The 26,709-nt window shown below is 35.0% G+C and overlaps 1 protein-coding gene across 5 annotated transcripts in view; it reads left to right on the top strand.

The window, feature by feature from the left end:
• LOC110023330 (DExH-box ATP-dependent RNA helicase DExH15 chloroplastic) overlaps positions 1 to 26,709 on the top strand; it is an 86,816-nt gene that overhangs the window by 1,613 nt on the left and 58,494 nt on the right. For 2 of the 5 annotated variants that reach the window (XM_020722676.1, XM_020722680.1), the window contains exons 2-10: positions 213 to 388; positions 4,388 to 4,501; positions 6,024 to 6,132; positions 6,226 to 6,312; positions 10,914 to 11,032; positions 17,212 to 17,386; positions 17,506 to 18,105; positions 18,199 to 18,477; positions 22,103 to 22,273. In XM_020722676.1, the coding sequence (XP_020578335.1) occupies positions 213 to 388; positions 4,388 to 4,501; positions 6,024 to 6,132; positions 6,226 to 6,312; positions 10,914 to 11,032; positions 17,212 to 17,386; positions 17,506 to 18,105; positions 18,199 to 18,477; positions 22,103 to 22,273 (1,830 nt within the window). Of the gene's footprint in view, positions 1 to 212; positions 389 to 4,387; positions 4,502 to 6,023; positions 6,133 to 6,217; positions 6,313 to 10,913; positions 11,033 to 17,211; positions 17,387 to 17,505; positions 18,106 to 18,198; positions 18,478 to 22,102; positions 22,274 to 26,709 lie in introns of all 5 variants that reach the window. The other 3 variants (XM_020722677.1, XM_020722679.1, XM_020722681.1) reach the window with 3 other exon arrangements.

The following is a 26,709-nucleotide window of genomic DNA, read 5'->3' as shown; positions in this document are numbered from 1 at the left end:
ATGCCCCCAATTATGTAAAATCTAATTGGAAAAGTTTTTGTGTAATTCAGTTGAATTTGATACACTTTAAGGGTTTTATTCTAATCAGACAAATTTGTTTGTTAGACTATACGTTTTGAAGGAATTTAACTTCATTTTAGGTGGGGATTTTATTCGCTTATCTTTCTTAGGCTTTTAATTTTAAATTTTTACTATCTTCTATTTCTACATAGAGGTTAGCCATCCAAGCATTTTTAAGGGGTTCATCAGTTGTAGTTTCTGCACCAACTAGTAGTGGGAAGACATTAATTGCAGAAGCTTCAGCAATGGCTACTGTTGCTAAAGGAAGACGACTCTTCTATACAACCCCGTTGAAGGCTTTGTCTAACCAAAAATATCGAGATTTCAGGTAGTTGCATTTTCCAATTTAAGCTTATCTGAAGAAGCTCTTTAGTTGCTTTAATTTTCTAAATATTGTTGTTCAGTTGTTAAATTACATGTTTCTCTTCCTTTGGTAAGGTGCTAGATGTGCATCATTATTTATCGCATTGCATTTTTCTCATGTTTTCTATAAATTATGGCTAAGAGCATTCTATTCGTTCATTTTGTGGCTTGAAATGGCTTGAAATAACCATGCCAAAAGTTATGTGCCTCACCATGATCATCATTAACTTTATCAACGTTTTTTGGGTTCATCATTATCCTTTCTCACCTACCAATCGTTTCTTTAAACTACAACTTGAGGTGTAATTCTATTTTGAATATTTATTTTTGCACAACTTTTAACAATTTTATTTTTGGTTAACCATTTTTTCTCGTAATCTATCCACTAAGTTTTATCCGCCTACATTTTCTACTCTTAATAAATTCTCAAACTAATTTTATTTTTTAATGACCCATCTTTGATAGGCTTTACTCATATTGTCCCTTGATTTTTATAATTTTCATATATTCTTTTTGGTTTTATGTCATATCCACATTGATATTCTCATGTTTATCACACTTAGTTTGGCTATCAGTAACTTTGTTGTTGCCCATCATATGGATCCATGTAACAAGGCTATCTAATTGCTCTTTCATTAAATTTATCTCTAAATTCCATGTTGTTCTCATATTGTATAATACTGCCAAGATAATATTTCATTATAATTACCCACATTTAACTTTTGAAGTATCCCAATTTATCTCCAATTTTTAATAAGAAATGCATGATGTTTAATAGTCAATCAACATACTTGATTTTGAACAGCTTCTTCTTCCTCTGAACGTTGGTTCCACCTCGCACTTCATCTTCCTTCCTTTGCCTTTGGCTGTGGTTCGACGCAGCAAAGCAATATTGCGGTCCTCCTCTTCCCTAGAGCACAAAACACGGGTTCGCTGTGTCGTTTTCTTGGGTAAGAAAGCACACAACATCTCTTCTTCTTTCTTCCTCTGCTCTCTGACCGCATGCACGAGAGCTCCCACCTCTCGCATCGATTTAGAGGGCGAGCTCGCCTCCATGGTTTCTGCCCCCTCTCTTTCTCTCCACTCTATTCGGTTTCCCAACTCCTCGCTTCTTCAATTATTGGTTTCCTCTACTCTGGTTAACTGAAACGAGACGTCACAATTTTCTCAACTTACAAAAATTTCATTTTCGAAATTTTAAAACTGGCTGCAAACATAGCTCATTAAGTAGGTCGACATTAGCTATCCATAAATTTCATGATAAACACTAAAGGTCATTCATGAAGATAAAAAGCAATCACTATAAGGTAAATATCCTATACAAGGTGACTCAACCATACTTCAGATAACAACACATAGTTACCAAAGCAAGAAAAAATATACTAGAAAAACACTTTTATATATATATATATATATATATATAAATATATATATATATATATATATATATATAAATAAATCAAAACACATCAACATCAACAATAGCGGGTTCTTCAGGCTCACTATGAGTGATTAAATAAACTCGAGGTTGAACAGGCTGACTTGGTTGATCTTGGGTAGGAGCTGAAGCTATACTCTATTGTCAACTTGCAGTCTTTTGTGAAGGAGCTCTACCTGATTTCTGATCTTCAGTACTCTTTTGGCCAAGTGATGGACAATATTTTGCTATATGTCCAGGCTGACGATACCAGTAATATGTGTTGGAGCCCATCAATCATTCACCCTTATATCATCTTTTACATTTGCGCAGGTAACTATATTAATATGAGTTGTACATCTACTAAATCCATCTGAATTTTTCCTGGTCTTCTTCCCATTGGATCATTCTAATTGATCTACATGTTCTTCATCAATATTGTTCCTCTTGTGCGTCTCCTTACGCTTCTAAGTAAGCTGATAGTTGATCTTCACTCTTCTAGTTGGTTCCACTAATACTGATTATTCATCGATCTCCAGAGGCACCAACAACTGTCCGATCGTCTCCGTACGCTTCTGTTGTATCAGTCTCCCTTGCTTGTAGATGCTTGGAACCAAACACGTTTGCACGAATAAAAGCCCTACTTGAGCAGCTCCTTGCGCTAGGAGTTTAAGGAGCCCTTCGACCTTCTCTCGAGTACAGGAAGTGACGCTTGAATGGAGAGGAGCTGCTCTGTATTTACCACCCTTCATTTTCGTTCCGTGCCTTGGACTGTTGAGACACTTTTGAACAGCCCAAACCCTCTTTTGTTTGGTTCGATCTCATCCCACCTTCCTCAAGCGCCTTCTTCTTATTCTTCATCTTCTTCGATTAAGGCACGACTCTCTTCAACTGGAGCTTACAAGGCTCGATTGAGTCCTCAGGAACCATAAGACAAGGAAAACTCTCGACTTCCTTGCTCTTCTTCCTCATGGCTTCTCCTTCTCCCTTTTCCTTTGCTTGCTTATCCTTCCTCTCTTACTGCTCTCGTGCTGTTGGTTCAAATGGAAGGAAACGAGAGATAAGCCCTCATATGCTTTCTCGTGGGCGATGGGGTTGACAGACAAATAACACTTGCAAATCAGGTGTTGTAAGCAAGAAATCTCCTTTTTTTAAGTTAAATTAATTAAACTTTAAATGCTTGCTATTACAAGTTGATAGTTTTCAATTTTTATATGCACTAAGGTTGTTTATCAACTATTAATAACTTAAATTATTTCTTACTAATTCTAAGCCCTTTATATTCTAGAGGATATTTTATAATTTAGCACAACATCATATGCAATTGTAAGTGTCGCAATGACATTCTCTTTACAAATAGTGAGGTAAGGTTGTTGATTAATTACTTAGACTTGCATTATCTGGAACATTATGCACTGAGTTTGCTTCTACCACATGAAAATAGCATAAATCAACATACTTGATTTTTAATATCTTCGGAAGTATTCCTTTGGTAATAGATAATGCTCTTCAATATAATCCTGATGTGATTTAAAACTCTCTAGTCACTTTGGCATGAATTCTAAGAATGGTCACCTCCTCATCCATGCATAGTTTGAACTACTTCAACATGTATTTATTTCACATATTTTCTTCTCAATTCAAACCAACAAGTTCTCATATTACATCACCATAGAACTTTTTTGAATCAACAAAAATGATTTAAAAATCCTTCCATCAGTCTCCATGCTTTCCATAACTGTTTGAGCACAAAAAATGACTTAATTATAGATATTTATAAATTGAAAATAATTAATTGATTTTGGTGTGATTACTTCTATACTTATGCTCCAATATATTATCTTATAAATTATTTTGGTAACTTACAATTATTATAATTCTAAATGTTATCTGTTGTTCTCATGTATTGAAAAATTTACATCCTTCTATCGCATACTGTACTCTCTTTTGCAGGATTTCAGTAAGCGACTTGAGAACCTAAGTTTCCTAACATCATTTGTAACTCTCCAACTCTCAACATGTATTTCATCAATTATTTATAATCTTACCTAACATAACGCATAATATAAAGGAACTCACTTCTCTTTATGATTAATCTATAGTGAAGTTCATGGTTATGCTAATTGTTTTTATTCTTATTTTTTAAAATGTATTTCTTTATGAAAATCTCATTTAATATTTCTTAATATTGCATTCCTTATTTATTTGAGGTCATTATTAATTAAGCTCATTTATCTTGATAAATCTAACTTGACATTAGTCTCTCTATTTCTCCGTGTTTCTGTCTCTCTCTCTCCATCTATAGCAAATGTAATAATAGATGAAATGATCATGAAGCTCTAACTAACATAAAATTGCTAATATAATAATTTAAAAAAAAAGAAAAATAACGTTTATTACAAATAATAAAACAAGTGGTGGGTTCTCCATCAATATCTCAATCTTTTGACTGGAGATTCAACTTTTATCAAAGATGAGAGACACATCATTTGGTACTGTATTCTTCAGCATTGTAATGACAAATTGTTCGGGGTTGAATGTTTATAGGAAATCATTTGGTGAGAATAGAGTTGGTCTTTTGACTGGAGATTCTTCAATTAACAAAGATGCATCGATATTAATTATGACGACAGAGATTCTTCGTAACATGATGTATCAGAGGTAATGTAATTGGTCTCGCTGTTACTATTTGACATTTTATCCCATTTAAATATTGTTTGATACTATTGTTGTGATAATTAATTTTGTGCACACTACTTTTTGAGTTTTGTCACTAGCTAATTATCCTATGTGCATTTTTTCTTTTCCATTTTAGGCCTACATTTATTTTTTATATAATTTTTTTTATGGGATGCCATGTTTTCACCATGCCCATTATATTTTTATGATGTTTTTTAGTAGCCATTGTCATTAATTAGTTTAAAGAAAAGATCAAATTAATGACATTTAACAAGAAATGTCAGAGCTAAAATAAAATATAATAAAATAGAAAAATATAAAGATTTTATTTGAGTCACCTAGCTTGAATTCTAGTGAAATTAGGATGGTGTCGATTGATTTTCTTCTAATATCTGCCTCTTTTTGGTATAAAAAAATTTAAGTCTATTATTTACTGGAGAGTTAACACTCTAAAAGCTTCAACCATAGAAAATCAGTTGTGATAAATAATCTTTTTTTTCAATAGTGGGAAGAGGTTGTTGTACAATAACTTGCGGTGTATTCACGCTAGATGGTAATCACCAACGAAGGGGTATCAGGGTTAGCAATATCAACCACCACATCATGTAGAAAATCTATGCCTAGCAACAAGTTTTCGGAACAAACCAAAACATATTAGGAGAGATTTTTCACTAAATAGTTTGAAAGATCAAGATGATTGATAGATGTAATTTATTTTGACTGAAATAGAAGATTTTTTACCATCTAATAATCATCTTGATCTTTCACTTTTTGCCTAAAATATTACAAGAGAAACACCTTGATGAAATATTTTTGAATTTCACTTTTTGCCTATATAATTAATGTTATGATTTTTTGGACAAATTTTATGCTGGTGGTCAACTACTTAACACAACCCTCCACTTTTCATATCCGGGTCTTGGGAGCCGATAATGGAAGTGTTAAATTTGTCGACCCCACTTAGTGGGATAAATGCTTGTTATTGTTGTCACTTTTTGCCAATATCCAAAAGTAGGCGACTTAATCATATTTTCTTATGAAAAACAATTGTAACATCCAATATTTTTAATTGTATTATGTATCTGGCATGTTTTGGAAAGGAAGCATTGGATAATGCTCAACGCCATTGATTCGTCAACTATTGCAAGCATATTAGAAGTGTTGGATTTTCTTAATGTTTTATATTTTTATTTATACATGTTTCTATTCTATAAGTTTTTATTGAACACACTAATCAAGTATGCTGATGTTTTCATACTTTGTACTCAACTCTATAGTTAACTTCAATCACCCCATTGCCACGATTGTTGTTTTGGTTAATGTATAGAAACTCAATGGATTCACAGTTATTAGGTTAGGAATGTATTTTTTTCTTGGATGTCGGAAGACCTTGTTCCTATATTATTAAAATTAAATATTAAATTTTGGATACCAATGCTTTCACTTTAAATTTCTTATCAATTGATATAGTTTGACACTATAAACTATTATGTTTATTCTGTAGTGTTGGAATGGTGTCTTCAGGGAGTAAGTTGTTTGACGTCGATGTGGTTGTTCTTGATGAAGTTCACTATCTGAGTGACATATCACGTGGTACTGTTTGGGAAGAGATAGTATGTGTTCTTATGTTCTTTAGTTTGCTTATCTTATAGGCATTTGATATTTTTATTTCACATGATTTATTTTTTTTCACTTAAGTAACACAGGCCATATACTGTCCGAAGGAAGTCCAACTTATATGTCTCTCAGCAACTGTTGCAAATCCTGACGAGTTAGCTGGTTGGATAGGTCAGGTAAAATTTTTAGTTAATAATGTTTTTTCCTTAAAATATTAAGACTTTCTACTTGTCTTTTTGCGGGCTATGAAATTCCCTACTTGGCTTTGTCACGTGCAAGTGATTTTGACTTGCGTTTTTTAGAAGGTATTGGATATTAGATATGACACAATTTAGAGATTTTTTCATCTTGTGAGGATTTTATGATCTTGTTTGAAGTTTTTGATAGACACAAGTTTCTATGATTAATTATATTGTCTTTCTTGATTATAAGAAATAGTTTTTGATTTAGTTCAGTATAGCCTTTATGTTGTTTTGCTTTAGTGGCAATAATTTGGATTGGGCAAAAAATGTTTTGGTTAAAACTTAAATTAGTCATCATTGGCAAATTGGTGTGGAGGATAGACATGGTTGTTATGAGCTTTGGCGACCAATATATATAAATTTTGTAATGACTAGCTTTTATGAAATTATTTTCAATTATGATTATGTTTCGACTGTGCCTACCATAAAAAAAGAGCCTGAAATACATTTTTGTTGAAGTTCTTAGAGAGCATTTTGTGGTGAGATTCTTCAGTTTTAATCGATGCTAATTGTACCTATCATACATGAATAGGCTTAGAATAATTGTTTTTAAAATGTTAGCTTGATTTTGATGATCAACCCTTTGGTTATAACATGAAATAATTGATTCCATTATCAGGTAGATACTTTAAAAGCACGCAGAGGTTCTCACACTTATGATTCTTTCATCGTTTACTGTTATGGTATAATCATGTTGTTGGCTTACAAATTGTGGTATAAGAAAACTTGCCTTTATTATTATTTTTTTTATGTAGATTATTGCGCCATTAGTTATATAGACTATACTGGCTTATTGAGGGTTGGACTCATAGTGGGAATTATTGCCTAAAATTTTAGGTAAGGTGCATAATACAATTGGGACATAACCCTATTTTATCTGCATGATTGCTCACGAAGCTCTCTCATTAAATAAGTTATCATCACAAAAGACCTTGAATACCTAATAAAAATGCGTAGATAGATATTTTGATGTTATTTATTATTGAATTTTGAATCCCTAGTTCATGATAAAAAAAATTAGCTCAATTGGGGAAAAATATTTACTTGCGTTTCAATAACTATTGGCGAGTTACATGCCTTTCCCATTATTGTATTTTTTGTAGAGGATCATGTATAGAAGTTGGGGCTTATGACCTTGCCCTGTCAGGAGGATGACCCAAAGAATGTTCTCATTTTGAATAAATTTTATTCAGAGAACAAATTTTCAGGGGCGGTAGTTTCTTCAAGTGGGGTATTGAAGTTTGGAGTGGGGCATGATACTAGCATTCCTTGCTTCTTCTTAGATAGTATTTTGAATGGGCCTATCACTTCTATCACTACTCACTCCTCTCATAAGATTTAGATTCAACATCAACTTGTCTTTCACACTACCCCTTTTTTACATTTTATATAAATTCCCCTTGCTTGAAATAAAAATTGTCTTTTGATGTTGATATGGGATTTCTAGGCTGTGAATAGGGAACAAAATAAGGGTTTGAGGATGTTGTAAGATAATGAAAAGGGGAAACTTGAAAAATGAAAGGGATTTGGAAAGTTTGAGGGTTGGCTGCTGCTATTTTTGTGGTAAGTTGAGAGGAAGGGGATGGTCGGCTACTATGTAATAGGGATACAAACTTCATTGAGGATTCATCATCTATTCGTGATTGAGGTACTAGTACACCATTTGAAAAGAAAGAGGATGGAGCTCTCAAACTAGAAGAAAAAAAAAAACTCTAAATGAAAATTCAAAACCAAAACTCCCAAAATTGGTTTTAAACAATATAGCGGCGCAGGGCGTATCCCACTCACGCGGGATTGACTGCAACGGGAAGGGGATCCTGCTTCCTTTTCTGGATTGAAGTGGCCTAGGTATTTTTGCGGTAGTGGAGTCGACCGGTTCCCTTATACCACTTGTGGTTATCCTATTATTATATATTTACTTTTTTGATGTTTTATGTTTAATTTTTGTGAATTTTCAGTCGGAACAGCAGTTGGTGTCTTTTTTTCTCTTCTAGACTGTATTCAAGGGCGAGTGGCGCTCTAACTGTATCCCATTCTATGGTAGTGAATATCGTCGACTACCCCCACCATCTCCCCCTCCCAAGAGCTGCAACCATCCTCCGCCGTGCTGCGGTGGCAGAGAACATTGCAGTTGCTGTTTTCTGCAGTTCCAACCGTCACCATCGCCTTCCTTTCCCTCTACTTCTCTGCCCCAACAGTTCCAGCCAAGCAACATTGCTGCCTCCACCGTCCACCATTCTGTACTGCCACCACCTCCAGAAACCGCCTCGCCTTGCTCTTTTTCGGCAACCTCCAACCTCCCAGTTGCCTCCCCCTTCCCTTTCTGCATTTTTTCCACCTAAACTGCCTTTTCCCAACCTTGTTCTTGCTCTTCTAGCCCTCCAACTTGCCGCCGTTGCCTAGGAAAGCCAGGAAATCCCGCCGCTTCCCACCCCAACTCCTTGCTTCCACCATCCAGGACAATAATCATACTTGTTGTCTCTGCATTTTCGCACCTTCCCTTCATTGCTACCAGGATTCCCTTGTTGCTCCCACACCTGCTTGCCATTCCAAAAGTAATAAGGTTGTTCATAGAATTGAATATACATGGACAATTTTTTTCTTTTAGGTGGATAATAATGTTTGTAGCACTTTTTATAATTAGAATAACCAAAGAAGACACACTTAAGGGTATAGGGCGATCAACTTATCCCTAATATAGGAGTAAACATAAACATTACACGCTAATGAATACCTTAGTGCAAAGGTTTATGACATAGAATAATACTAATTATTGACAACATCCTCAAAAGACGTTTGATAGTTAATGATACGTGTAGGCTTTCGGTTTATAAGGAAGACAATAGTCATGATAAGCTCAATCCAAAAAAGTTTAGGAAAGTTTATAGTAACCTGTAGTTGCGACCTCAAGGATATGCTAGTTCTTATGCTCTAATATGCTATTTTATCATGGCATGTAAATGCATGTGTTTAGTGGAGGATTCTATGTTTTTTGAATAAAGCAATATTAGATTGATTCGTAAATTATGCGGATTGTTAAGAGTGAGAAAACTTAGGGATGCAATTCTGTGCCAATTATTTTTGGGAGTTGGGGAATACATTGTGTAACATCGCTCTTTGAATTAATTAAATATGGCCAAATCTTGTAAAATCATTATTAAAAGGCAATATTTGTGTCCCAAGATGTAAGGAATCGAGAAAGGTCCTCAAACATCAGTATAACTATCTGTGAAAGGAAGTAAACTTTTATTGAAGCTTATTTTAAAAGGAACTTGATTTTTAGCTAAATACATCGTTCACACCTTAAACTAAAAGCATGAAGTTTCTGACAACCGAGGAAATAAACTTTTTGAATAAGAAAAAGATGGGTAACTTAATGTCAATGTTATAAAAGAATGTTTTATACGACCTCTTTTTTCTTGGCAATGCCATTTGCATTTTTCGTAAGGATATCATGGAACATAGTTGGTAGAATGAAATGTTACAAAACAATTAAGTTATTTGGTGAGTTCACTGATGACGGACAAAATTAGGAGAGTCGTCTTAGATGGTTTGGTCACATTAAACGTCGACCATCTGATGATCCGATTAGGAGAGTAGATGTTTTAGATTCGAATTATGTTAAGAAAGACAGAGTAGACCTAGGAAGACTTGGGCTTATTGCATAAAAAAATGATCTTAATTTATTAAATTTAAATGAAAATATGACGCTATATAGGACGCAATGGAGAAAAAGGATTCATGTAGCCGACCTCGCGTAGTGGGATTAAGGCTTTGTTGTTGTTGTTGTTGGTGGTGGTGAGTTCACTGATGCAAATGAACATAGTAGAGAAGGCAAATTTAAGTAGACATGGAGAATATAAAAGAAAGTGAGACATTTACTGCCTCTATTATCAGCATATTGGTCCCATTAGCGACCTAGACTTAATAAGAAGTTTTTAGAGAGTTGAGTAGAGAAGAATTACTAGTCATGATCAATGGCTTCAAAATAAATAACAGTGACATTAAAGTAAAGGACAAATCAAATTTCCTTTCTAAGAAGAATTACCTAATTATCCTTGTATATTATAAAAGCTACCAAAATAACATGGTAGCATAATTCACAACTTATGACCATCCAACCAGTGGCAAAATCTTTTATAAACAAAATAGGCTTCACGGCTCTGCTTGACTTCCTTTTTAACGATAGAATCCTTTTAACAATAAAATCCTTTGTTTCACTATTTATCTTTAAAGCCAATATTTCTTTTTGAACTTCTTATTCTGCTTTATGCTTTTGGTGTGCTCACAGGGATCTCTTTTGAGATGTGTACGTTGTTGACATGTTCTACGAGCTTATTTTCTAGGTTTGTGTGAGGAAATTGCCTGTGAACAATGTCATCATGATCAACTACAAACATACAACCAAAATCTTGTCTAGGAAAAATACACTCAATTCAGAACTATCCTCCGTATTTCTCTTGTTGATTTGCTACTGCATTATGAACAATAACATTTCACTTTAGTCAGTCTAATGTCCACAGCACTTGATGTAGATTCATGGCAAAACAGAATTGGTGGTTTCCACAAAAAGGCCAGTTCCACTACAGTGGTACTTCTCCTTAAAGAACTCTCTGCTACCACTTTTAGATGAGAAAGGCACAAAAATCAATAGGTACTTCATATATTTTCAATATCAGTTTCATAAGTGTATTGCCACATTTTTTCTTAATGCTGTTTATTGGTCTTCATTTAAACTTATAACCTGATTGCTGATTTTTCTTTTCTTTTCTTTGTATAGCTCTTTTATGATATATGGTGGTGATTATGACCTAGGCTTGGACCAAACTCAAGATTTTAGACGACTTGCAATTCCCTCATCAACCAAATTAGCTGGACTAGTATCCATTTTAAAGGATAGTCACTTATGTTCACATGTTTCACCCTCCATCACAAAAGTTGAATTTATAAACTTAAGTAATTGAAAGATAACTCTTTTACTTAATTTTTATCCATATGGTGATATACTTTTTTAATCCTTTGAAAAATAGTAGCTTTAGGAGCAACAAATAGGTCGTTTTCATTGTGACTTTGAGATTATTGACCAAGAATGTCTTAAGAATGCATTGTTAGGCTGCATGGATCAACCTGAACTAGATCTGACATTACTTGGAAACCTTTTGCATTGCCCATGCACCTTTTTCTGAAGATATTTTAATTAGCTCATGATTTTAGTTTGATGGTTGCTTATCTGATAGCTTTTGATTATAAGATATAGAGAGCAAGGGATGGGGACAGGAGGGTACACGGATTTTGATTGTATTCAAAGGCTAACACTTACTTGTGCGCGATTTAATTGATAAACAGGAAATGAAAGTAAATGTGACATATTAAGTGGAGGGTGAATGAAATTTACATTTAGAGAGCAGTTGGAAGAAACTGACAAGGGCATTTTTTAAACTGAAGTTTTTGGTTCAGATCTACAGTTATATTTGTGTTTTTCTTTGTATGAATTTGGAAGTTGTGGTAGTTAGATGGGATTTTGGGAGTACATCTAAGGGTTTGGGTAGAGTTACCATACTGTTGATACTAGATTTCTTGATGCTATGTGCTGTTGCTTTTTTTTTTTAATTGCAAAGCAGGGTGCTAGACCCGTTTCATCAAAATAAGTATCAGATAATTACATTAATAGACACTAGTGAAAAAAAGAAAAGAATGAAGCTAATAATAGATTACTCCAATAGAAGATAAAGCTCCTTGGAGTTTTGAGGAAGATTGAGGTCTGCCATAGCCTTTTTGATTTTATAATATCCAGGAAGAATAAGCCCAAAAGATAACGACTTTACATCAAAGTATTCTATCATCTATCTTTCTATCCCCCAAGCAAACACTATTTCTCTCCACTCATATCTACCAAATAACTGCTAAAATGATGATATTTCATAGGCCTTTTATGATTATCCTCTATGTGTTTGCTTCTCCAACTATCAAAAGTAATTTTGACAACTCCAAAATGAGTATTTTTGACCTAGGAAAATAATAATAATAAGTTCTATGTGTATTTGGTTGTCCTTAAGTCATTGTACTCACTTTTCTATTATGTATAGAGAGATCATCGTGTGATTATCACACATACGTTTCCATTCTAACATTATATTAGAGCAGCATTTGTCCCAATCCTAACCCCCTCTCTATCCGTTCTCATCTTTATCTTCTATGCTTATCTACTCCACATAGCACAACTTTCTACTTGTTTGCCGCCCTAACTTGCTCGCTTTCGCTGCACAAATCTTGTTCTTTGCCATTATAGCACATTGCCTGCTGTTGCTGCATGCATCCTGCTTGTTGTCTCTGCATGGGCCTTGTCCACTATTGCTCATATGCCTCATTCGCTAAATTGCATGCATCCCTCTCGTCTGCTGCTACTACTGATGTGCCCCCAGTTGTAGCTACTCTCATCATTTCCATTGGTGGTGCATGTGTCCTGCTCTCCATCGCTCCTACATGGGCATTATTTGTAACACCTCAAGTCCAGGAGGTGTTACATCTTGATAACATGAGACATGATAAAGGCATTGATTTCAACTAATGAGATAAATCTCAAAATTCATGATAAATAAAGAAATTTTGAATTCTAGTGGGAAACATCATGTATAAATAACTTTAAGCAAAAATAAATAAGTATAAATATTAGTAAATAAATAATATTCCATCGTTTAACCGAGTCCTTACAATAAGTCAATAGTGAAATATAAATATCAATTAATGGAAAGGAAATGAAAGAACCAACTTCAAAATGCCAGCTAACACAAAATCCATTCTGAATCTAAAACAAGATGTGCAATTAAAATATAAATATTGAATTATGAAAATAATTATCGTTGACATGTTTGCTTTTATAGTGACGGTCCTAAAAGTAATGTGATTGAATTTGTTAGAAGAAAAACTTACTATTTATTAGTCTAATAGGGAAACTCAAAAGAGAATTTCTATTTTTTAAAATATAAATGGCAAGACGCGGGGCATGCAAAATGAGCGGTAAAAATTGTGAGACTTGCAATGTAATATCAACGTATTAGATGTCATTATGTCATTAGGATATTGTCATATTCCTCGTCTTGAATGACAAAAATATTAAATGCTTGAGAATGATTTACATTATGACGATGTTTAAGGTTATTATTATCATCATATGATAAATAAAAAATAATGCATCTATATTTTAGTAATGACTCTTTTGAGAATCACTAGACTTATATAAGTTCAAAAAATTCATATGAAAAAGAATAAATAATTATGTTAGTTAAAGCCACTGGATTTACAATTTGAAAAATAATAATTACAGTAGGCCACCGTCTCCACCAGCCCTTCATCTGCCGGTTGCTTGCCCCTTGCTGGTGTCTACTGCTAGCCATTGATTTTGTTCTATTTTGATTTCATTTTTCTTCAAATCAAATAAAAAAGTAAATTTCTGGATTTATTTTACACTGAAACAAATAGTTGCGAAGTATTCATAGCACACTATTTCATTTACACTGTATTCCTTTTTTCAGCAAGCCAAAAAATTCCTACAGATGTTTGGAGCATTGAGGAATATCATGTATTTAAAGGGCAATTTCTGCATAGACTAACTAAAAAATCTTGAGCCAAGCTCCTCCTCTAACATATATTTTTCCTTAAAAAAATTAAATTTGACTTTGGGAAGTTAATATTGAGACAAAATATGTCATTAAATGACAAAAATTCTATCATATATAAATATCTCATTGAAATTTAGGCTCACTGAAAGTTTATGTTCTTAAATATGAGATGTCATGTAACACCCAAATTTTGAGAAATCAGGTAAGTTCGACGCAATTAAAAACTGTCCCAAAATTTTCACCTCCCGGAATTTGATCGAAATTGTTTTATTAAATTCTACGCATGAAACTTATCAAACTGATATAAAGCACTGTATGTAAATCGAATAAATTGAGAATTATAAAATATTTAAAGTATAAGTTTTATTAAAGTAATAATTCCTTAATTATTCCTTAATTTCCTCCTTTAATCCTCAATACTGTAGCCCACCAACCTTACGCCATTTTTTTTTCTTTTGTTCTATCGAATAGGGGTTGCTAAGCTTCAAAGTTCTTCCCTACTCTCCTGAAATTCCTCCTCTCGCCAGTGACCTCTCTCCTTGTTCTTTCATGCTCGGCAGAGGTAGGCGTAGCCTGGGGCCCCTTGCTACAGTACAAGGGGCGAACGGGGCAAGCAGACAACGAATCGAGCGACCCCTTGGGTGCCGCAACTTGTAATTTCGGGCTCCGGGGTGAAGTCCAAGGGTACAAATCTCTTTCCTTCGCCATTCTAAGCCTTCATTTCCTTCTCCACACTTTCTTATTGATGTTTACCTCATTTTTTGTGTTTTTCTCATTTCTGGTAGCCGTCAGAGGCACCGATTTTGCTTCGAAAGTGTCATAATTGTTTTGCAAGCTTCCAAAAAAAATTTAACATGAATTTAGCAAAGGGTAAGTTAAGTTGAAGGAGATGGGAAGAAAATTAGCCTGTTCAGAATGAACATTTTTGCTGAAAAACCTATTTGAGGTATGTTTGGGGCGAATAAGTTATTTTTTGGGTTAAATCATGTTATGAACCCGAATTTTATGAATTCCTATGATGTCTACTTTCCTCAGGTTGTGTATACAATGCGACAAGCTCAAGGCGAGCATATAGAAACTTATTGTAGGGCTTCATCGTCAAATCAGGTGAAATAATCTTATGTTAATTTAAGAAAAATATTATTCTATAGGTTTGCATATGATTTCTAGGTTAACATGAAAGAATTTAGACTTTTTCCATATTGTAGATGATTATAAATGTATATGAAATATCCATGAATATATGTTACATGTATTATGCTTTAAGAAATGTCATGAATAATATGTGTAGACTACTACATGCATGGATGTATTCCCGACTCCTAATATTTGTACGAGGAAGAAACTCTGGGAACCGTTGGGATTAGACATGATAGAACGTTAGGGAATAGTGGGCATCAGGGGGCTATCGATAACTGCTATGTTGGGGCAAACCCAACCTTTATCGATTGTTTATTCGGCCATTGGGGCAGGGTGATGACTCATTATGGAAGAACATGAAAATAGTTGAACCATATATATTAAACAAGCGATGTTATTATGATATAACCTCTATAAAATGACACTCCTATGAGACATGCTTATGCTTTCATGCTTACGACCTACATATTACATTGTAGCCTTGATTTCTGTATATGGTTTCTTATGCTAGCGTGTTATGATTTGTGTGTAGACATGTACCGTTTTCTACAGGCAGACATGTTACTTCTTTTTCATGTGTAATACCTTATATTAGCCCTGATTATTTCTCTGAGCTTGTTATTTGCTCATTCTTCATTGTTGCCTTTCAGTTAGGGGCAACGAGCACCAGGGTGAGTAGCCAGGTGTGTCTTTATATAGTTTTTACTTGTTAGTTTTGGGTAAGTATTTTTATTGTTTTGAATTTAGTAGTTCTGTATAGTTTTCATATTTTCGATGATTTAATTTCCATGCTTCCGAATATGTAATTGAAATGCAATGTACCTTCTATGTTGCGACGATCCAGTTAAATTGACTCATCACCCATCGGGCCCTGATTATAAAAGTTAGGACAAGTGTTGGTGAGAGTTGGTTTGATCAAATTGCCAACTTCTGTTGCACTTCAGCGGGGGGGGGGGGGGGGGTTATGTTGGGGTGTGATATGTTGCTCTTCTTAAGAAATTAAGCATTTTATTTAATTATATATGCATGGCATCAATTTAGAAATTTTATGTTTGATAATATAATATATGTTTTAATGCGGGAGTTTGCATATTTGCTAAAGTGTGTGTTAGCGAAAATAACTTAAATCAAGTTTTTGAATCAATGTTGTTGAATTGGGATTTTTTCACGGGTCCTTACATGTTAGTTTTGGTTCTAAATATTTGTTTAAGAAATTTATGAAATCTAATTGACCGACTGGTCATCACTAATTACTGGAGGCTGGCCTTTAAATTGATTTTTATATCAACTTTTTCTATGCATTGGAAATGATCACAAATCGTCGCTATATTTATTGGTTAAATAGTGCCTATGCTTAGTTCGGAATTGATAATATGCCATGTTATATTTTTCTGAATTCAAAAGCTTTAGCCTAGATCTCTTTGAGGTCAGTTTTTGTCGTGACTTAGGTAGTTAATGTTTGCTTTTGTGATAATGTAATATTGCTTATAATATTTTCTCATTTGCTACATGAATCCTTTTGCAAAGGTAGACCCAGAAAGACTTGGGCATATTAAAAAAAATGATCTTAATTTATTATAATTAAAGTAAAATATGTCACTCAATAGGATGAAATGGAGGAAAAGAATTCATGTAGCCGACCCCACTTAGTGGGATAAAGGCTTGTTGTTGTTGGTGGTGTATCGTGCAAAAGAACATTGACTAGTATAGCTGCAGTTCATAGATTGTTTTATTTAGGGTAGCACGTGTTTGTTTGGTATAGCAATTCTTTGTTTTCATGTTAATACATTTGATGGACAGTTCTTTGTGTAATGTTAAATGCAAAGTACCTTCCATTTTGCTGGAAATTGATGTAACGTAAATGAATAATTGAAGTTTTGGATTCTTCAATGAGAACACATCTTGATGGTAGTTTTTATCCTTTTCTTCATTGATTCGTGAAACCGGGCGGCAGCCTTCATGCTTTGAATAAATACCTTTTAAGTGCAAATGTTCTGTTTTTGTTTTGTAATGAATGACATGCTTGGTTTCTGGTAGAAGTTCATTGAAAGTTTACAAACTTTATGGAATGCAGGAAACTTTCAATTGATAACTTGCATCCATCATCCTCAAAGGAAGATTCTTGCAGTGAGAACAGAACAAGAAAATATAAATTGAATAAAACTGAACAAAGCCTTAGTAGGATTTCTAGGATCTCAAGAAAGACATCTTTATCAAAGAATGTCATGACAAGCTTACGCCGTTCACAAGTATAGTATGATAGATCTTTTCCTCACTTTTTTTTTTTTTTGCATTGTCTCTTATGCCTTTCGATTTCCTTAATTAAATAATGTAAGTACTAGAATGCAAAATTTTGTTCTCCCTTCAGGTTCCTCAAATTAGGGATACCTTAAAGCACCTTAGGGTGAATAATATGCTACCAGCTATTTGGTTTATTTTTAGTAGAAGAGGTTGTGATGCCGCTGTTCAGTACCTTGAGGATTGCATGCTTTTAGATGACTGTGAAGCTAGTGAAGTTGAGCTTGAATTACGGAAATTTCGGGTACAATATCCTGATGCTATTCGGGAATGCGCCGTGAAAGGTCTTTTGCAAGGAATTGCAGCACATCATGCGGGCTGCTTACCACTCTGGAAGTCTTTTGTGGAGGAACTGTTTCAAAGAGGCCTTGTGAAGGCTGTTTTTGCTACCGAAACACTTGCTGCTGGAATCAACATGCCTGCTAGGACAGCTGTAATTTCTTCTCTTACCAAAAGGGGTGATTCTGGACGGACGCTTATAAGCTCAAATGAGCTACTTCAAATGGCAGGTCGTGCTGGAAGGAGAGGTATTGATGAAGTTGGCTATGCTGTTCTTGTTCAAACTCCGTATGAAGGAGCTGAAGAATCTTGTGAGCTTCTGTTCACAGGGCTTGAACCTCTTGTATCACAATTTACTGCTTCTTATGGAATGGTTCTGAATCTCCTAGCTGTACGTGTTATGTTCATTAATGGTAAATGATCTGCTCCATTCAAGTTTTTTATTATTTTCTATCTCGGCCTTTGACATGCTGAATGTTCACAGGGTACAAGAGTTACTCGTATGGCAAGCAGAAGTGCTAATTTAAATTCTTTTAGTACCGGAAGGACATTAGAAGAAGCTAGGAAACTGGTTGAACGAAGTTTTGGTAACTATGTTGGAAGCAATGTAATGCTTGCTGCTAAAGAAGAACTCACTAGGATCAGGAAAGAAATTGAGTTGATTTCACAGGAAGTTACCGAAGAAGCTATTGAAAGAAAGTGTCAAGAGCAACTCTTGGAGGCAGAGTATGCTGAAATCTTAAATTTACAGGAAGAACTGAGGGTAATGTCTTCTTCTCACCTCTTAATTATTCTCGGTAACTTTTCCCCAATTTCTGTTTCAATTAATAAAGGCCTTGATTTGTGTATGATTTTCTTAATGTTCAATTTTCAACAAAATAGGTCACCAATTATTTGTTCATTTTATAATTGAGTTTTGTAGCATGTTGTTCCGACTAGATTCAAGAGCCTAGAATAAACTAAAGTGAGAATGGATTGCTGTAACAGGAGGTGTATTGCCCACACTTACTCATTTTAATCATTATAAAAGATTTACATACTTCACAGCAGAATGGGACATGACTATTCATAACTACATATGTGTTTAATATAACAATTGTTAAAGTATATAATCTTTTAGAAGTTATATTAGGAAATAATTTATTCCTGTGAGAAGTTATAAGGAATAAATTATTTTTTGAAATTATGAGTTATTTTCTTTCTTATTTTATATTTATTTTCTTGGATTATGAGTTATTTTCTTTACTTATGTTGTTTTTTTTATCTCTAAATAATTAATATGAATTGATTATTGAAGATATTTGGTGATATATCTTTCTTTTCATATTATTTTTCTTTTATATTATTTTTCATATTCTAAGATTAATTTAAAGGGTTATTTATACCCCCTTCATATCAATGAACCCCCTCCCCATTTAATTTCGCTTTATTCCGCATTATTCTGAATCTCAACATGGTATCAGAGCCTTGAAAAAACCCTAGAGCCTCTTATCGCCGGAAAACTTCCTATTCCCTGCAGTCGACAATCTTTGCTGTGGTGCAGGCTCTTTGCCGCCTCCTTTTTTGAGTTTTTCTGCCGAATACTTCCTCTCTTTGCAGGCCCTAGTCGATGGAACTCATTTCTGTAGGAACTGGTCACCGAACTTCTCTCCTTGCAATCCTCTAGCCACCATAGTTCTCACAGTTACGATAATGTATTAGTACGATTCCAAGTTCTGGATGGAAAAGAACTCGAGAATCTCACACATCTAAATCTTTCCAATTCGGGATTCAAAGGGCAAGTTCCCATCGACATCTCTCTCGTCTCAATAGTTTGGTTTCTTTGGATCTGTCTTTCCACACTTATGCCAATTTGTCTTTATTGCTGCAGCTCAAAAACCCATATCTCAGAACTCTTCTCCATGGGCTTGAGAGGCTTAGGAGGTTCTATCCCGATGGAGTGAAAATCTCTACGAAATGGGAGGAAAGGTTTGGAGCTTTGGCGTATATACTCCCAAACTTTAAGAGCTGAGCTTGGAGGAATGCTTTGTCGTATAGACTCCCAAACTTTAAGAGCTGAGCTTTGAGGAATACTTGCTTACCGGATTGGATCTCCATTGTCAAACCTTCGATATTTAACCTTGCCTGATTTTGAAGGGAAAGTTCTAAACTCCATTGTGCCTGATTGCTTTGTTAGTTTTACCTCTTTATTTGTGCCACAGTTAGGTTTCTGCGGGCTTGACACTTTGGAAAGTTTGCTGCTTTCTCATTCAAAATTTTCCGGATTTTTACCTGATTCCATTGGAAATCTCAATTCATTGAAAATATTTTTTCTTTCAAATTGTCATTTTATGGAAAAATACCATCTTCAATCTAGAACTTGACTCGGGCTGATGAGTTTGGACCTCTCCAATAATCTTAGTGGTATGATTCTTGCATTTCATGCATCTTCATCTTTACTCGATATATTACTCCCACAAAATCAAATTTCACGTCCAATCACTAAAACTCTATTTAATCTGCTTCGATTGCAGACATTGTTGCTTTTGCAGAATAGGCTCTCCGACCAACTTCTCGTGTTTTTAAAAACTTTTTTGTTGAATAATGTTGATCTCAGTAATAATAACCTCTAAGGAAATATCCCAATGTTACTTTTTCAGATATGTGGACTCAAAATTCTCTCCCTGAGGGTGTAACTGTAGGCTCATCTGCAGTCACCATAATTTCTGCAGTAAGGATAGCTATGGAGACATGCTTCTACGTGTAGTTACCTACATGTTGCCAGACTTCAAAAGGATCGCAACAAGATCTCTGTAGAGCCACAATCTTACTGCATCAGGCCCTCCTCCTCTGGAGCTTTTTCCTGCATTAGGCCTCATCCGAAGCTTTTTCATGCATTAGGCCTTCAAAGCTTTTTCATGCATTAGGCCTCCGACGAAATTTTTTCTTGCAGCAGGCTTTCCCTCGAAGCATTTTCTGCAGCAGACTCTCCTTCAAAGCTTTTTCCTGTATCAGGTTCTTCTCCAGAGTTTTGTCTGCAGCAGACCATCTTCTAGAGTTTTTTTTGTATCAAATCCTGCTCCTAAGTTTTTTTTCCTGTAGCAAGCCTACCTCCGGAGCTTTTCCTTTTTTTTTGCCCGTCATACCCTGTAACTTTTTTTGCAGGTTGTCGGTTTTCTTGCAAACTCCCATGCGACATTACTTGTAGGAGTCTTCCGTCTAACTGCAGACATTGCATAAACTATAGTTAAAGACAAAGTCATTTTTTCCTATAAAAGTTATTTTTTCCTATAGGCTGTCTACTTACCTGCAAACTCCTTTGCCGCATTGCCCGCAGGATCATTCCACCTACCTACTGACATTGTAGAAACTGCAGTGAAAGTCAATCACAATCAACTAGAAGTTAGCATCTCTTGCAGGTTGTCTATTTCCCTGCAAACTTCCCTGTAGCATCACATGTAGGAGCCTTCTGCCTACTTACAGACACTGCAGAAACTGCAGTCAAAGACAACCACAATTGTCTATTTCCCTGCAAAATCTTTTTCAGCATTACCTATAGGAACTTTCCGCCTACCTACAGAAATTACAATAATTGCAGTCAAGGACAGCCATATAGTTGTCAACTTTCTTGCAAACTCATCTGCAACATTATCTGTAGGAGTCTTCTGCCTACTTATAGACACAGCATGAACTGCAGTCAAAGACAACCGCAATACGGGATGAAGACTTCAATTTCTACTTCACGGGATCTCCCTTGCCTGTTGTTTGTTGTTTTCATATCTTTTCAACTTGGGGGGAGTGTTAAAAGTTATATTAGGAAATAATTTATTCTTGTGAGAAGTTATGATGATTAAATTATTTCCTAAGATTAGGAGTTATTTTATTTCCTATTTTATATTTATTTTCTTGGACTAAGAGATATTTCATTTAATATTTTATGTTATTTCTTTTATATCCAAATAATTAATTTGAATTGATTATTAGAGATATTATGTGATATATCATTCCTTTCATATTATTTTTTTTTCTCTTTCCTATTCTAGGATACATTTAAAGGGTTATTTTGCCCACCTTCATATCAATGAAAGAACCCCACTGTTAATTCCACTTTATTCTGCATTATTTTGAGTTTCAACATAATCATTTAAAGACATCATCATTTATGTTAAAAAAAGTTTATGTTTACCAAGTTTTTCTTGTCATGTTTTAGTGCTCAGCACAAGAAAGAAAAACATTGCAGAGTATTTGGTTGTTCATCATACTGTTATATTTTTATTTTTGGTTCTTTGTGTTTTCTTACATTTGCTTTTCATTGCATATTTATTATCTGTGTTGGAATCAATGGGTAATATAACCCCAGTATTCATATTAACTTGTAGCTTTTTTGGTTACTCATACTGTTTTTTCAGGGAGAAAAACGGTTGCGAACTGAACTCAGACAAAAGATGGAGCTTAAGCGAATGGCTGCATGGAAGCCATTATTAGATGAATTTGAAACTGGACAACTGCCGTTCATTTGTCTTCAATATAAAGACAGCGACTCAGTTCAACATGTTGTCTCTGGTGTTTATGTGGGAAAGGTGAGTCCTTTTATGCTGTACATGTTATCAACATGTGTAGTTCATCCATTTTCAGTTAAAAGGATTACAGAAATTTTATGATACTCGAGTTAACCCAAAACATGATGGAATGATAATTTTATTGCTGAAGTTTAAAGGGGATTGCAAACAATGATACTTGACAATAGAAAAATAACAACTCAAACATAAAAACCCCCTAGGGCGAGGATCAAAGCCGGTGGGCTGCATGTTGAGATTATGGGGTGGTAGGGAGGCCTAGCGGTAGGAAGGGGTGGGGGTGGTGGGGATATGACAACGAGCAGTAGGTGGGTTGGAAGGGGTGGCAGCAGGCGACTAGACTGTTGGAGAGTGTGACAACAAGCAGCGGTTGTTGGAGGCTGTAGTAGCAAGCAGGGGAAAGAGGGAAAAGGGAAATACGTGAAGATAATCACCACCTTGGAGCAGGATACTGCTGGAGCACTACCTGTTCTCGGTTACAGCTCTAGCAGGGGAGAACAACACCGACGACAACAAATTGAAGCAAAAATTGATCGAAATACAACAAATAAAAAATATATATAAACTTCGGGTAAAGCGGAGCTAACCCCGCTCCAAATAGGAGGGAATCATGCGCAAGGTAAAACCGCTTGACCCTCTCCTACTTGGACCAAGCAGGTCACATGCGTCACCTGCATGCTCGCGCGGGCCTGGGCATCCCTTCTTCGCTTCGTACAACCCCAACCAAAGCCTTCTCTCCCTCTTACTTCCGTTTTCTTGTTTGCCTCTTTAATTCACAGAATGAAACTTAAGCCCTTGCCATCTCTTGCGACTAAAGACGGGATTGCAACGCACAAAAACTTTTAAACTTCACACGCTTGCTCCTCTCTTGCTATATCCTCTTCGTTCTATACCCAGAGTCGAATCTTCATTTCCTTGTTCACCTTTCATGCGACTAGATCGAGAAGCATGAATCCCTTCTTCTCCCCTCAAACATACGAGGCACTCATCTCTGCCTTACCTATTCGAACCAAAGTTCAGAGCCCAAGTTCCTCGTCGTTAAGTATGAGCCCTGATTGTGCCTTGCTCTCTTGGCTTCGCTGTGCTTGCAATCCAACCAAAATAATCCAATCCCCACTGCCTTCCTCCTCCCAAGCCGCTTGCGCCTCTCGCCAATCCCTCTATTCCACATGTAAGATGCACTGCTCTGGCTCCTTCCTTTGAGCACGCATCCTTCCTCCCTTTAAACTCGAGCTCTATTCCGCCTGCACATGCGACTTTCCTCCGATCCATCTCTGCGTTTTCCTTGCCATTCCTCGAAGGCATGACGTGAGCCCCCTTGCCTTTTTATTCGAGCCAGAGCACCAAACCGAGCCGAACCCTGTGGCCTTGCCGCAACCCAAGCCCTTCTCTATTTTACTTTTAATACTTGATAGTTTGTTTTATTAAAAAAATAGATTAAAAATTTGTCATATTTTCATTTGCTTTTGTTGTTATCGCCGTAGATCGCTGCCGTCAATATCATCGTTTCGCTGGAAAAGATATAAAAATGGGGCAATGAGACAATTTTTAAAATGTCCATTTGAGGAGGCGAGATTACCCGAGATTACCCTTGATTAGGAATTAAGTATCGTTCGGGAAAATTGCAGACTTATTTGGAAAATATTTATAAAATTAGGAGTTTTTAAATATCCGTCCTGGGAAATGTGAGTACCCATCCTTGAGAATTAAGTACCGTTCGAGAAAAGTAAAGTTACGCTCGAGAAAATGCTATTTTGTGATTGACATTTTTTGCTATTACATTGAAGACCCATTCTTATAAGATCGTAGATTAAATATTTTTTCCCCTTCCTGGCTACAACATCTCACAACGCTGACCTGCGAGTCTTCAGTTGGGAATATTGATATTCTTTCGGCGCCTCTCTAACAAGTGTTGACGTCGGGATGTAGCCGAAATTTTAGGTGATTTGGACTTATAATTAACTTAAAACATTTAACTTTCAGATTTATAAATAGATTAAAAATATGGATCATTGGAATTTTAAAGTATTTGAAAATTTGGGGCTTTTAAATGTAGGCACTTTAGGGTTTAAAAATAATTTGGTAATTTGGGGCTTTTAAATGTTGGCTCTTGGGGTTTTTAAAAATAATTTAAATTTTCAGCCTTTCAACTTGAAATCCTAGAACTTAAAATCAAAATGAATGAAAATTTTCAAACTTAAAGATTAACTAAAAATTGAGCTTTTCAAAAGTACGAGCCTGGGGTTTAAAATTAATCCAAAATTTGGGAATTTCGAATTTGAATCATTTGAATTTATTAAAATTGACCTAAATATTAAGTATTTGTGCTTTAAAAAATAATTTAATATATTTTGGGGCTTTAGCTTAATCTAAAATTGAAATATCAAAGTTCAAAAGACTAAACTAAAATTGTAATTAAAATGGGGAAAGTACCATTCGGAGAAATGCTTGCTTACGATTTGATACTTTTTGCTGGTACATCGAAGGCCCGTTGCGTCTTTTAAGTCCGCAGATTAAATTCTTTTTTTTTTTTTTTTGGCCACAGTGTCTCATGACGCTGACCAACGAGTTTTAAGGCAGTTGAGAAGACTGACATTCTCCAGGTACCCTTTAACGGATGTTGATGCTAAGAGGGTATTGAAATTTCGGGTGATTTAGACTTATAAATAACTTAAAAAATCTTTTTTTACTTTCAAGTTTATAAAATAATTTAAAAACATGGATCATTTGAATTTAAAAAGAGTTGAAAATTTTTGGGTTTGCAATGCTGGCTCTTATAGTTTAAAAGTATTTTTGAAATAATTTAAATTTTGGGCCTTTCAAAGTTGAAATCCCAGGGTTAAAATCAAAATCAGTGAAAACTTACGTTTCAATGGTTGAAAATTAAGCCAAAATTGAGTTTTTCAATACTAAGAGCCTAGGGTTTAAAATTAATCCAAAATTTGGGATTTTTAAATTCAAATTATTAGATTTGAATCGTTTGAACTTATTAAAATTGACCCAACTTTTAAATATTTGTGCTTTAAAAAATAATTTAATATTTTTGGGGGTTTAGCCTAATGTAAAATTGAAATATCAAAATTCAGAAGGCTAAGCTTAAATTGAAATTAAAATGCCCTAATTTTAAGATAAGTTTGACTTGAAATTGCTCACCACCGGATTCACAATTCTAACTTGTAAGTGAACAGAAGGTGGTTTTCAAAAGATTAGAGCGAACATCTATATGTATCTATGTATATAATCAGATGAGGAAAATTTATGTACGTTTAATTTTCACAGATGTCATTGAAAGCAATCTTTAATTTAATCCATGTTTGAAATCATATAAACTGCCTCACGATACTAAATGCTTCAGCTAAAATAGCTCAAATACATGAAATTTTAAACCTGCATAGGCTCCACCAAAATAAACCAAGTATTTTAAATTGAATGGTCTGAGAATGTTGCGCAAGTTAAAATAAAGTCTTTTTGTTCAAGTCGCTCCTATTTTTTGAAGTGTGTACAAAATTTCTTTTCAAAGTCTACACGTATTTTAAAATTTAAATCTCTATTGTGAAATCAAGCTCAAGATAATTTAGTTATGTAAGTTCTCATTTGAGTTTCCCTGTTTAGAGGGCAGGGTTGTAAGTCTTACTCAATTAGTTTGATCCTCCTGACAAGGACTGTAGTTGATAGGTTTAGTAACTTTGAAATAAATGTCGAAATCATAAGATAAGAATTTACAAGTCCAAATCACCTAATTTAATCCTCCTTCCTATTAGGACTAAATTCAACATGACTAATTTCTAAAAGATATCAAAATTTATGAATTCCAAATGAAATTTCCTTATGATGACTGTGTTAACGAAAAATCTCAATTAAAGAGATTAATTTTAAACCAACATTTAAACTAAATTTTCTTATCAAGTGCAATTTAAAATTAATCACTTAAAAGTTTAAAGTAAATCTCATCCGCCCTCCATAATAGTTTGTCGAGGGTGACAAACTTCTGACCGACTTAAGCTCATGAAGTGTGAATGTCATATGAGGTTTATCCCTATATTCACTATCAATTAAATTGCACAACAATAAAGATGTGCCTGTTGACCTCATTTTTAGTGAGGTCTTAGTCTCCTACTCTTAGAACCTAGGATCTAGCCTTAGGAGTCCCTTGTTGACCATCCTAGCGGACTAGCAATGGAGCCCACCTCCCGTAGAACTTCAAGCCACTTCTTGACTCATTTTTGTGAAGAACTCGTATGAGTGGTTCCAAGCACTCAACTTTTAGTTGCAAGGGCTAAAGACCAACATGTAGAGTGCTCGAAATTGAGTTCCTATAGGATCAACAGCCTTAGGTGAACCCTTTGTGACTCGATTACTCGCGAACGACGCACTTCACACACTCGCTGCATCACACACGACTTTGACTTGAATTGACTCGCCCGCCGGCAAACTCGTCC

The sequence above is a fragment of the Phalaenopsis equestris genome, unplaced genomic scaffold (assembly GCF_001263595.1).
Source record: "Phalaenopsis equestris unplaced genomic scaffold, ASM126359v1 Scaffold000224, whole genome shotgun sequence".
Classification (NCBI taxonomy): domain Eukaryota; kingdom Viridiplantae; phylum Streptophyta; class Magnoliopsida; order Asparagales; family Orchidaceae; genus Phalaenopsis; species Phalaenopsis equestris.
Note: the sequence above shows the minus strand (reverse complement) of the source record. Positions and strands in the feature narration are given on the sequence as shown.